This window comes from Trachurus trachurus, assembly GCF_905171665.1.
Source record: "Trachurus trachurus genome assembly, chromosome: 11".
Taxonomy (NCBI): Eukaryota; Metazoa; Chordata; class Actinopteri; order Carangiformes; family Carangidae; genus Trachurus; species Trachurus trachurus.
The window spans coordinates 26020322-26034655 of record NC_139904.1 but is presented as its reverse complement, the minus strand read 5'-3'; the positions used below and the strand labels follow the sequence as shown (position 1 = coordinate 26034655).

The 14334-nt window shown below is 41.2% G+C and overlaps 1 protein-coding gene across 1 annotated transcript in view; it reads right to left on the bottom strand.

Moving 5' to 3' along the window:
• Positions 1–13006, bottom strand: part of adgrb2 (adhesion G protein-coupled receptor B2) — a gene marked incomplete at its 5' end in the record, with an annotated part of 155444 nt that extends 142438 nt beyond the window's left edge. Inside the window, one exon of the mRNA XM_083981756.1 lies at positions 12118–13006. Within this exon, the coding sequence (XP_083837882.1) occupies positions 12118–13006 (889 nt within the window). The remainder of the gene's footprint in view (positions 1–12117) is intronic.
• Positions 13007–14334: the final 1328 nt, after the last annotated feature.

The following is a 14334-nucleotide window of genomic DNA, read 5'->3' as shown; positions in this document are numbered from 1 at the left end:
TTTGTGCAGTATCTCACATACATTAAAAACAAAAAAAACGCAGAGACTGGCATTCACACGAAATGTCAAACCTGTCATAGAGATTTGCACGGTTGGAGTTTGACATTGGAAATTTTTTTATATGATCACAAAACTGGAACTTTGACAAACAGATGGATATGCATGCACACACACATGCACACACACACACACACAAAATACAAGTCACCAGGGACTTCATCACATGACTGTGGGCACAGGTGCACGATGGGATGCCCGTCTATTTTCTGCAGTTAATCGATCACATGAAGCCACTGGAGCTTGACTAGGAGTCAGTGGGCCAGAGAGTGATATAGACTTTGTGTGCGTGTGCGCGCGTTTGTGTGAGATGCAGCGACACAGCCCGGTACTCCATTATCATGGAATTGCTCTACGGCCACTCAAGAGCTACATGAGCCTTAAGAAACTCTCTGTAGCTCTGAGGCTTTTTGTCATCTACTCATTCACACACATCATATTCACACACACACACACATCCGTGCACACACCATCCCATGGTGGGTAGGCACACAGAGGGGTCTCTGGAGGTTAGCTAATTTGGCCCACTGGTGCCTTAACCACATATTCCTAGCTTCTCTTCATTTCACACGTCGCTCCAAACTTCCACTCTCCTTCTAAAATATCCTGCTCACAAATCTAATCTGCCTTCGCTGCTACTCGCTTCTTAACATCATACAACTTTCATTAGGTGCAGACAGAGTGATAGACCTAATTCACAGGCAACCTTTGGTCCTCATCCTTTTCCCCAACCAGTTAAATCCCCTGAGATCTGGAAGGGGTTTGGTGCAGGGGAATGGATACTATTCTCAGCTCTGCTGTACTGTAGTCTCTCTGACTTGCACACACACAGATAAATGTGTGCACCTATGCTTTCATGCACAAGATCATTAACTATATTTCTTAAAAAGGTATAATATGTAGGAATTCCCCCCATCTAGCGGTGTGGTTGCATATTGGAACGTACAGTATTCTTGATGTTGCATTCACGTGAAATGGGGTAGACGTCAGACAGACAACAGACACTGCATGTAACAGGATCAACAAGTCTCTATGTAAACAAGTGGTCCGCCAGCACGAGGCAAAACAATACAGGCGTGACAATATGTTGTCATGGTGATGTCGTATTGTTTACCTGACCCACGTTTTACCGTCTTTCTCTCGTCAAGTAAAATGACATCCGGTTGGTTTTCCGGTGGCCGTCTGCCTGACTGCACCTGAATGCAACATCAGTGCCTCCGTCCTTCCTCACACTACACAGTGGTGACAGTTTTAACAGGCGCTACCTGGAAAACTTTCTCCCCGAGCCGACAGCTCCGGTGAGTTTCCGTGGTTACCTACGGTCACGCTGCCACTGAAAGTAAAAAATGGCGATGCAACATTCGACTTCAGTGAAATACGCGTCTTTTTCTCTTGCTCTTAGTACCTATTGTATTCACCTTCAATTAAAAAATAAAAGACATCAGTTTTTCTTTGTGTAAAGTGACTGAATAATAAAGTTGTTGATAATTAAATTCAATCTGATTTTTTTCCTCTAAATTCCCCATGCTTTTTTTGTCATTAATGTGTCTGAGGTTGTTTCCAGTTTCTTTGTATACACTCCATCAAGGACTTTGAGTTCAGGGAGGGATTGTCAGTCGCCTGTCAGTTCAGCTCCATGTTAAGCATTAAGACACAGAGGAGTTGACGTAAGAGGTTCAGGTTGATTTTTTAAGGCCCAAGCTATTTTTAAATCCATTATGAATTAGTGTAATTAATTCATCAGTTTGTGTATAAAATGTCAAAAAATAAATAAATAAATAAAAATGTCATAATTTCCTGCAGAGCTGGAAACTTCATTTCTCATGTAGTTGTCTGACAAAAAGCCCAAAGCCTCAAATGTTTGCTATCATGTTTGAAACAAAAAAATAAAATATAAAATCCACATGAAGTCTGCGGAAAACTGGCTAACAAAAATAATTGGCTATCAAAACAGTTCCAAATCCATTTCATGTAGATCCACTTAACTGAACTACAGTTGAGTAATTGTTGTAGCTCCATGGACTTTCATCTTTAGAACTGGAGAATGAAAGCACTGTTTACCCATTTACACATTTTTACAGTATTTTGTAAAAACTATTTGAAATATTGTAGGTGTTGCACCTTCTCTTGTTCACATCTCAGACAGAGGAGCTGTACATAATGGAATTGGAAACAACATCAGAGACCAGGTGTGGCAAAGGAACGGTGCATTTACAAAATGAAAAGTTGTGAAACAACTTATGATGATAAAGGATGAAAACTATTCTGTGTTGGAAGAGGATCTGTCAAACTAAACTATATTCATTTATAACTCAGTCTTAAAATGAAGGTACAAAACATATTGAGTCCTCTGTATGTGGATGGTTGCTGTGGATGTAAAATGCCACAGTAGATACAAATGCTTGTGGAAAAGTGGAACATAGAGGAGTCTAGTAAACATGCCTAAAGTTCAAATCTGTTCTGCATTGGCCAAAAAGACAATCAAAAAAGAACCCCATTATTTTTCCTAGTAAGGTATTGCACAACGCAGCTGAACATTGAGATCTATTTATTGGAAGGTGCACAATATATCTTCCCTTTATTTTGATTTATGACATTTTTAATAGCATCAACAGGAAGTTGGCCCGTGTTGCACTGCCTCTGAAACACCGCCAAGGCAGGACAGAGCTGTATACAAAATACAAATCCATACTGATCCACAGAGATCTGTTGAGAAAACTGAAACGATTATAAATGACAAGGTGTGTGCGTGCGCGCGCAAGAGAGAGAATGCAGCTGAGTATCTGTCATCGACTGAGGGACAACCACGTAAACACCACATAGGAGCAAACCACCGCTCCAAAACTCTGTAACACTGTAAATATGTTGTGATCTAACAGTCTTCTTTTGGATGTTTTTTTCTTTTTTGTGCCACTGGATCTCTTGTGGCTTGGTGACTGATAAATGTCACAATTGTTAAGTTGTTTATATTTTATTGTTATATGTTCTGCCATTGACTGTCACTTATTCATCTGTTTATTTGTATTAATATTATTTTATTGTTATATGCTTTGGCAATATAAGCACTGTCTTGTCATGCCAATAAAGCTATTTAAATTGAAAAAAAAATTGAGAGAGAGAGAGAGAGAGAGAGAGAGAGAGAGAGAGAGAGAGAGAGAGAGAGAGTGTGGAGGGGCTTTTTCTGGAGCATAAAGGGGCTCAGTGCTGAGCCCGTTCAGAGGAAGAGCCATAGCTCATGAGCACAGAATACTAATCCTGTCAGCACAGTCACCCTGAACAGGCAGTCCTACACTAACTCATGACTGCACACTGATTCACTTCCGACCACATCATCGAGTTTGCCGATGACACGACGGCGGTTGGTCTCGTTACGAACAATGACGAGACACTGAAGGGAGGAAGTGGAGCGACGACAGCAGCCTCTCTTAGATCTGAAGACCGAGGAGTTTTGACTTTTAGCAGAGGCCACATTGATGGTCAGCACCCCCCGCTGACCATCAATGGAACTGCCATTGATAGACTGAGTAGCACCAGGTTCCTGAGAGTCTCAGACCAGAGAATAGAGAACACCTTGGAAGGGATCATAGTCATCTCTTTCTCTCTCTCTCTCCCCCATCACCGACTTCTACAAAGTCCAGTGTAAGTGTGTGAAAGCCTCCAACACAGCAGCTGACCCCTCCCACCCCCGCTGCTATCTCTTTGTGTGGAGAACTTCAACTTGAACTCAGCAAACAGAGCAGACACATGCAGTTTAGCCACATTCATATTAAGGAAGAAAAAGAAAAAAAAAACCACTATCGCATTGCACAGCATGCAATTACTCCTTGTCATCAGCTGTGGCGTGTGTACATTTTTCACTGTGTGCATGTGTTTGGGCAGAGTTAAGGGTTATTAAAACACCTGCATGTACTGCACGCCTGCACAGTGGGAAAATAAACACCTCTCTCACCCATGCTGCTAAAAATGCATACACACACACACAAAAACACACGCTTTTCTCTGCTCTAATTACTAGGAGCAGATAGTATTCCATGAGGAGGGAATGAGCTGTGTGCGTGCGTGTGTGTGTGTGCCAGTGTTTGTAAGTAACGGACCACTTGCTCCTGCTCGATGCAAGGGTGATCTGGTCCCAGGAGTCCCAGCCAAATCCCAGTCCTCTCCCCAGATTCCTCTCTATTTCCCCCTTTATTCTCTATCTCTCTCCATCCCTCTCTCTCTCTCTCATGCTCTCACTCTTTATCTCTGCCTGATTTCACACAAACCACAATCCACACACTTTCTCTGGGCTAATGAGAGGATATTGGACAGCATACCTACATCAGAGCAAGGCAGCACTTTAAATATGCAGATTTGCCATTAGGTGAACTTTTACGTCCACTGAGGAGGTTATGTTTATTTGTATAGAGGTTAGGTAGGATTATGTAAAGAAAAAAATAAAAATAAATACTGAACTGATTTACACCAAAGATGGTAGTGGGGTGAATGTAACACTCAAATATTATAGGAGATGGAGTTTTTCCAACATTTTCAGCAATTTCCGAGGAAACGGTGTACAAATCTTGATGTAAAGGCTCAAATATATGTATGGTGCTATGAGCTTTTGTTTGCCATGGTTGACGTACATGGTCTACTGCAGTGCAATAGAGGGTATGCGTTTACGTCACGTTGCCTTGGGCAACGCTCCTTTCGTTTGGACTGAGTGGCAAATCAAACATCCCTCAATGTGGTGAAGGATAGCGGTGGACACAGAGAAACTGGGTAAAACATGTAGTGTCAAAAGGACTTGACAATGCGTACATTACGTTGTGTGTTTTAATCAGGCTCATTGTAATTCATCTGTCTAACCATCAGAACTATGACACATGAAACGGTAAACACAGCTGATCGATCGAAAAAAAATTACCACTCCAGTGAATTTACTTTCCGTGATTGAAAGCAGGTTCTTGAATGTAACTCAGTCAAAGTCAGACGTATCCTCACAATGTTTTGCAGTTCTGTTAGGTCATGCATGATACATGCTGACAAAGTTAGACATGTCAGACTGGTATGGGCTCGGAGAAAAACGCCTCGTTACTTTTGTCGATTTAAAACTTTGGCGGCTCTGCCACTCGTCTTTTTGCCACTCAGTGAGCGTTCTGCAGTGACTTCTGAGTTTATTGTACTGTATTGTATTGTATTCTGAGTACCGTGACGTCATGTGCATACCCTCTATTCCAGTATTCATTTTTGTTTGGCATTGGAATGACATGTGTTCAAGAAGCAGCTGCTGTGTTATTGCAAAAATGAAAACAATTCAAGTGCTTCCTTCACTTACTACTGTAAAAGGAAAAATGAAAGACATTGCATAAAAATACAAATGCTGTAACTCTACACTGCTGCATCTTGTAAACACCGCTAGTGGACAATGCAGCTGTGACCCCAATGTGTTGTGATTGCACAAACCCAGACTGCAGGCACCCCATGGGGGCAGGGACACTGCTTTCAGCCACTTAACTCCTGACTCTGTATGTTGCACACTGCTTGCAAGGTGACTTCTTTGCTTTGCTATGAGCAAACAATGAAGAAAAAGGAAGGATAGTCCATTGTTTTATAAAATATGTACCAGCATAACTCAGAAGGCACTCGCCTGCAAATGTGATTCTATACTGCTCTACCTGTTTGGAATAATAATCAAACTTCTCACTTAGTGGTGGTTAAAGTATTGACAACAATAATTGATCATTTTAATTGTCCTAGTGTAATTGTGATCGTGATTTTCGGAGGCCATGGTTTGGAGTGATGCTTCACTGCCTCAATTTGTATTAGCTTAACCAGGAGGAATTTAGGTAAGGTATTTTACTGTGTAAAGTGATGAATCTGTTTCAAAAGTTAAATGCCGCAGTATTTAAAAATTAATGCCAACTTCAATTAAGATTTTTATGAAGAACAAGAGATCAAATGACAATTTTTGATGTAAACTCTCTCTCTACTCTGCTGACATTACATTTCCAGTCAGTCTAATGGAGCTTCTGTAAATTCACTGTTTTCTGGTTAAGTCTCGCACCTTGACTATCTCAGCTCAGCGTCACCACCCTACAGAGCCAACAAGTTGTTTCTGCTGACAACACGTGGCCAAAAAAATAAAACAGTTCTTGCAGTTTAATAAGTGGGGAAAAAGTAGAAAAATACAGGAGCTATGACAAACATGAAAGAAAAACTCCCAGTTCCAACCCCATGCCAATGTGTGCAAGCCAACTTATTCAGTTAGGACAACCATGGTGACTATTGCAAAAATGATGGATGAGCCAACACATGCGGGATAGTGTTATGATTGATGAATGGCTGAGAACAATAGAGTTAACTCCACATTCTATGCAAAGACTGTCAAAGCATAAATGAGATGTCTGCAGCAAATGTCTTTGCAACTCATATTGGCTGATTTCATTCAGAGTCACGTACTAACACAACATGATAAATCTGATGTCTGATACTGTAGCAATTTTCCAAATTAGGTAAAAAGCTACAGGTGGGTGGCATGGAGTTGGAAGATCTCAGCACTAAGTCCCTGTACATCAGCAGAAAGAGGGTTGGTAGTTGTCCATCATCCATCACTGTGACATTTTCACTACGACGCTACAACAGCCACGAGTGACAGCACATATGCAGGTGGCACATTTCTAGTATGTGAACACATCATCTACCTTTTTATCTACCCATTATCTCAGTCTAAAATTATAGGATGATATTTTGCATGACATTGCAGACAATAAAAATAGATGACAACATGCTTGATAATAGCAGTATTCTTTCTCATCTGTAATTTGGCTTTAAATTGGTTCTGTGTGACATGACACTGCTGGTCGACAAACCTGTGCAGTTCTGGGAAATAAATTAAATTTGTTATCTCTAAATGGTTTGCTGAATTTAGAATTAGCACTGATGACAAAATAAAGTGCAGAGTCCTCTGGTGCTCTTTATCTTAGCACTGTACCTGTTGTCAATCAAACATTAATGGAAAGAAAAACTGTAATGTGTGTGAGTCTGAACAGCATCTTGAAACCGTCCTCGGCCCTGGTTCTATTCTTAACATTTTCTCTTGACGTTGAGGTCTTGTTACTATTCTGCAAGGTAGATTATCTATTCTGCTGTCGCGAAGTGCATTGCAACTGTTTGATAACATACCCAGTGCCACACTCTGGTCTATAGACCACCACACAAATACATTTTCCAAGCAAAATAACACATTTGCAAATTAGGACTCGACTGCTTTTTTTTGTTTTCTATGTGCACGTGAACTGACACTGCAGACAGTCTGTAAACTCAAAACTACACACAGCTGTTTTTCCTGTAGTTTATGACTGTGCCACATTTGGTCATATTTCTTCCGACATAATGGTTTGACACAGTTCACTTATTTCTGTCGTTCTCAGGACAGTGATAAGAGCCATATAGATTTTTCTGTTTCAGGAAATATACCAGAGTTTAGAAAACAACCACTATCCAATTTTCTGAGAGAGGTTTCTAATCATTCTCAGACTGACTCATAAAGGAACATGCACGTAAAAGCTCTATTTCTGTTTTGTACAGTTATAAATACTAAGGATATGTTTTAGAATGGAGGAGCAAATTTTATCTACATAAACAGTCAGAGGAGTTTGGCAGAAAATCAACCACCAGCTGAATTTGCTGTTACTGGTGAATTTGGGATGAAAAAAATATTTATCTTTTAAGTACTGCAGGGAAAATGAAAATGTTCCCATGGTGTGGAGAAGAAAATGGGTGAAAATGAGCGGGTGATGCACACTGGTGTGTTTGTTTTTGCTCCAAATGCATCACTTACAGTATGGCTGTCTTTTTTCCCCAAACAGACCTGACGTTCAGTCGCACAAACTCTCAGGAGCTCAAAAACAGAACATGTCTGAGTGTGCACGCTTGTGTGATTATGTGTGATTTGCATCACAAGCAGGGAAGATATATAAATGGAAAGAATTTGCCCATGATGCTGTAGTGCATGAACGTGCTGCACGTTGGCTTTCGAGTTGATCTATGTATTTATGCAATGCAGATCATGTGCAAGCAGCGTTACAGAATGAATATCACTGCTCTCGATCAGTAAAAGTCTAAAATTAAACTTTTGTGAGTCTTTCTTTTTAACAACAGTGTGTCTTGTACCTGTCGCGCAAAAATATGGTGAACTTGTTTAATGCTGCAGTCTAAAGGTTTTTTGAATACAGACATACCCATAAGCAATGTGTTTCCGTGGTGAAAAAATCAGTAATAGATGTGTGCTATAAGTAAATAAACAGACAGCCATGAAACAGCAAACTTGTTTTATATTGCATAATTCAGCTTCCATTGCCCCTTAACACCCAATTTATATGGAAATGAGACAATTTTGTTTACCTGTGTTTTACATAGATATATGGTTCAAATCTGGTCTGTGGTCTAACATAATGCATTCACAGTTTTGATGGACAAAGACCTAGGACCTCCCTGGGTCATATGGATTGCAAATATAATGTCGCAGTACAAACTCCACAGACAAATTCTTCACTGAGAAGTGTACTCTTTAAATAATTTCTCTCTCTCTTCTTACTGTGAGGATGAAGGACAAATAGGCTCTGCTAGGTAAATACCCTTCTATTACTGACAGATTGAATTGGTACAGAGGAATGATGTCCTTACAGGTCACCTAATGCCATGCAAAGTATAATTTGGTCAACATATCTGTTATAGAATAATAAAGACAGCATACCCTTGCAAAACCCCATCCTCAGCTTCAGGCAGAGAAGCCCACTGAGGGTTCTGCTGAATTTGAAATGATATGATGGGTTTAGAGAAGGTCAGTCAGCATGATAGACTATTGCCCATCAGAGCTACAGTTGCACTAGGAACTTAAAAATAAAGATTATTCTCTAGTCCATCCAGGTTTCTGGAAAAATGATGTTGCTCATATGATCTAGGACATGATTAATTTGCCAATAGCATTGTATAAACTCATTTTGTAATTAACACCAGATAGCAAGACACTTTCTTAGTGCTATGATCTAAATATTGATATTTCTATGAAAGAGAGCTTAGGATCATAGAAAGCACTAATGCTTATTGTCAGGCAATTAATCCACATTTGGTGCAGTATTAGTTGTTGTACTACAGTTTAACAATATCTGTCCACACAGTACAAACAGGAGAACGGGTGAGTTATTCCAGTTTTACATTTTGTCTGTGTCTTTCAGCTTTTATCCTTTTCCTGATCATTTAGAATGATCACGGTTCAAATGTCAAAATGACAAAAACAAACAAAAGAACAGACAGTGAGGTGCTGGCTATAAATCAATGAGCCTTTCAAGTTGTTGAGCCTCAGACAAGTGAATACAATGTTACATTTTTAACAATATTGTGCTTATTCTTTGAGGTTTGTATAAAGATTCGGTGGCACATCCTGTTGAAATGTTATATTACCCTTATGCTGCTGCTTGGTTTTTACTGAATAGCTCATGGTAAACCAGCATTTTTAAAAAAAAAAATTATGTGAAAAAGTTGCATTAAGACGTCTAGGAGAACATATAACATGCTGGTTTGAACGTTGGGAGCAATTTGTGGTTCAGTAAGTGGACGGGCAGATATGGAGATTCAACTGGCCAACACGTCCTGGGTCACAAGCTTCAACAAGCTTTAACTGTATTTCAAGTAAATTGGAGAGACTAAACATGAATGTATGCTCATGTCCATACACTGCTGGTAAATGAACATTAGGAATTAGGTTCATCGAGATAAACTGCTGGAGGCACTAATTTTCCAGTCGGGTGCCATTAAAGCATAGCAGAAGAAAAGGGCGCAGCAAGATTATGTAATTAGTCTCAAAAGACAAAAAACTAAGTAGAAAACAGGAAACAAATATGGCATTTATGTTGGTCTCATAATCTGAGGACCGTCCCACCGCTTGACAAAGATCTGATGTTTTCATCAGCAGCAGAGACCCAGTGGACTTGCAGTATGTCGCATGCTTCATGAAAGTCATGATTTATTCACAAAGTGTGGTTCAATTTTTTCCTATCTATGTACAAACTTTTCCACCTCAGTCAACTTCAATAGTTCTTTTTCCTTTCTTGTCTTTGGATTTTCTCGTCTTATGTGCAAACTAAAAAATGTGTACAAAAGTAGATGCATCAAATTATTTTGGCACTGAAGATTGATGACAAGTCTCCCAAAACTGTCACTAACAGTCCAACCACTGGAAACAAGGGTATTGAAATGCGACCTTTTTACTATTGATGCCATTTTGATGGGTACAAGAGGTCCCTGAAATATAGGGGTCAGTATTTGCAGCATTATTTAATGTCAAAAAGTGACAAAATCTCTAAAAAGAAGAACATGCCAACATCAATCTCTTTCAGCTGTTATACAAGAAGGGGTACAAAGGCAAAAAGATGAAAAAGTGAGATAGATCCATGAAGGAGGGAGAAACAACAGATATGAGTGAGGAGAAGGCAAACATCTAAGCTTTGTTTTTGAGTGTTGTGAAAGGATTGGAGAAGAAACAGGGTAAGATTCAGGCTCTGGCAGCACAATGTTGAGTTTACAGTTATTCTAATATTTCAGGGTAATTAAGACATAGGGGAATTGGTTTGGAAGCCCACGCTTTTCCAGGCTATCTTTTCATCAAGGTCTCTATGAGTGGTTTAGTGATCTCTTGTAGGGTGACCAGCCGCTAACTAATATGCATGCAATGTCAGTGTGTTTGAGGTGAGAAGCAGAAAAGCCAACAGAGCTTCCAGGCAACTGGCAGAAGTTTAATATCACCACGACCCATGGCAAGATCAGTTTGCACAGCTGCGCTATCTGTTTGGTTTTTGTCTCAAGCAACACCATATCAGTCCAAGTCAAACTGGTAGAATAGTCTTTCTTCCTGTATCCTCCTACACCACTTTTCTTCGTCTTTCCCTCCCTGTCTTTCTCTCCGTCTTCCTCTCCGAGTATATTAGCCTAGATGAGAAACCCCCCCAAACCCCACCTCCCCCACCCCTGCTGATTGGATCCAGAGAATGATAACCTTCCCGTAAGCAAGGTAAGATTCTCCCTAGAGCTCTCAGTATGTGTGTTCTTGAAGGCAGGCCAAGTCTTGCAATCAGAATAACTGGGCTCTAATTACTAGTATTCACTCTGCAAACATGCGTTTAGGACACCTCAAGGAATATTATTATGTAATTCTCTGAACTACATGACAAACTGCAACTTCTCTGTATGTCTATGTTCACTTCTATAATCATTTAATTTAATTACATGATGGGATCTCTGGTGGCAGCAATGAACTGAAATGATTAAGAGAGCTTTAGTACGAGCAATTGTCCATTTCTGTTTGGATGAAGTGCTTAGAGTTAGCGCTTAAATAGATTTACACAGACACACACACACCAATTTATGGAGTTGCACGCATGCATACATATTCCCTTGTGTTATGTGTGAGAAGGGATTGTATGCTCTCTCTCCAGTTCACTGATGTATGAATGACCATGTGCATATGCATGGGTGTCAAATTTGATCTTGTCTATCAGATGGTTTAGCGCACACATACGCATTTACCCATATACACAACAATGTGCGGCATGTAAACGGAAGCCCTAGGAGCCACACCTCTCTGCCTCATGGGGGCATCTCTAAAATATAGATCAGAGGCTTGGATTTCTGACAGGCATTTACAAATCTTTTGATGGAAGGTTTAAAGGGCCGACTTTGAACTGCCTCATTTTTTAATTAAAGGCCAACACGCCAAAGACAAAATTCAAATAATAAATTCTCTGTCAAGCTGAGGCATACCACCTCGCAGAGATACTATGAAAGACCAGGATAACAAGAAAAACTTTTCTTTCTGCCTGTTTGCCACTGCGAGCTGGGTACACAAGTAAACAACAACTTATATTTGATGAAACTCCTTTGTGAATTTCACAATATAAAGGCTGCGCTGGGGAAGTTTGTATACACCATGTTGTTTTAAGGGCATAAATAAGAGATGTGTAATGCACTCAAAAGGGCAAAAGCACTGAAACAACATCTCATAATCTGACAGAAAAATAATCCTACCTTGTCGAACATCTCTCGGTGCTATGGCGATTGCGTCGTTCGAATGCAGCTCGGTGACACAGCAGTCGTCAGGAACCTGCGACCCGTTGCTGAAACTGTGGGGTGTCTCCGGGAGCAGCGGGATGGGTGGCGCCATGATGTTGTGGTTTGGACAGATACATCCTGTCTGGGTCATCCCGCATCCATCGCCATCAGAAACCTCCTGATTTCCATTGTGTCCTGTGCGTAAACACTCCTCAAACCAGCGGCAGAGCACGCCGCAGGTAAACTGACTGGAGTTCTCGTTATTGATGAGTAACACCTCTACCAGTCTCAGCTCCAGCACTTCCTTGGTTACCTGAGGCTCATCAGCAGCTGGATGTCTCGTTAGACACAGTTGAACAAAGTTCTTATCAAACTGTAGGAAGGAGTAAGGTCCATCCGAGTTGGACTGGCCACCACAGAGGTCAATGACTTCCTGATCGTGATTCCTGGCCGACTTTAAATGAGGGGGACAGCTCTGATTGGCCAGGTGGTGATCAAGAGAAAGGAGCATGGGGGAGTGTGTCCGACAGATGACAGGATGGCGGGTGAAGCGGAGGTAGAGGGAGTACTTGGTGGGATCCGGGTTCTCCAGGGACCAGGAACAGCCCGGTGCCCTGGAGGGGAACAGCTCCCTTAGGGAGAAAGACCCATAGAGCACCCCAGCTACAAGGCTGGAGCATGGTGCGGAGATGGGTGAGGGGGCCCCCTCTGCCCCGGTCCTGGGGATGCCATCGGCAGCCCCATAGGCGGCCTCAGCCAGGGCAGAGAGAGGAGCTAGAGCGAGGGCAGACACAGCAGCCAGGGCCCCAGCCACGGCCAGGAGAGAGGACAGCACAGACAGACACACCCCACCAGCAGTGTTCATCCTATGACATTCGTCCTGCAGCAGGAGAGAAAGAAGAGGAGAGGGGGTTGCACATTAGATACAGCTAGAGAAAATTGCAACAAATCTTACAATACAAGTACAAGTCTCAAACAAACAAACTCTGGTAGGAGATATTTCTTGACGCATGTCTGCCTAACCTCAGAGTAACATAAACACATTTATGGTAGAAGTTCCTCCTCCACCTCTCACATACGCACTGTCAAAAACAGAAACATACCCCTGCTGGGCTGGATTAAAAAGGGCTGATGACTTGGCTGTTGAGACAAACATTGTGGGGTACGCTCTACCCTTTCCTGCTGATAGGTGCACACAGACAAAGGCACATGCACATAAACACACACATAAATAAACACACACACCATCGTCTGCAGAGCAGGTCCCCCAAGGCTCTGGCAAACTATTACCATCACCGCCACAGTGAGGGTCCGCCAACAGTCTGACTTTCACTTGTACAATACACACACACGCTTCCAACACAACACTCCATATATAGCACATACTGTGTTTTAGTGTTTTGCTCGAAACTACTTCAATGCCCACTACATTTCTGTGTGCCCCATGTGTCTGCTCCATCACCTGAGACCTTCAAGTGGCTCTGGATAAATGGGGTTTGAGGAGGATGTGTGGGAGATGGGAAATGTTCGCACTACTCTACCAGTAACCTGGTAACACGATGCTCATACAAATTTCTTTAAAACATCACCATGCTCTAAAATTCAACTGCTGCCTCCCTGCTAGCTATACATTGGAGCAGAAATCACTGTTGTAATAAACAGCATAACATGACTTAACCAGCCAAAAACAAGAAGGTAATGGATGCAAAAACAAGCAAACAAAGCAAACATATCTCACTCATCTCCAAAAAATACACAATTTAATATCTAAGCTTTCAGTCAAAAATACCTTTTTAAGAGCAGAGTATGAGAAACATTGAGAGGGATCATAGAGAGTGCAATTTCATGTGATGTGATATGAAAGGAGAGAAATGCAAGGACAGGGTAGAGTGCACAATGCTCATGGTCAACCATTTATCTTTTTTCCTTTTCAAGTCAAGGAGCCACAGAACATGTTTTTCATTTCTGAAATTGATAAATAATGGTTAATTATTTGTAAGTCAAGAACCTTTTTTTATTACAATTTTCATTCATTACTTGTTCTGCATTCATCAGCTCCTTATCCAGCAAAAGGTATTTGGATGACTTAAAGACCCCATCCGATGAAAATCGTGTTTTTCGTGCTTTTCACATGTTCTTATAGCATTTTTCTGGTGTTAGAGGACATATCAGCAGAAATGTAAGTGCAAAATT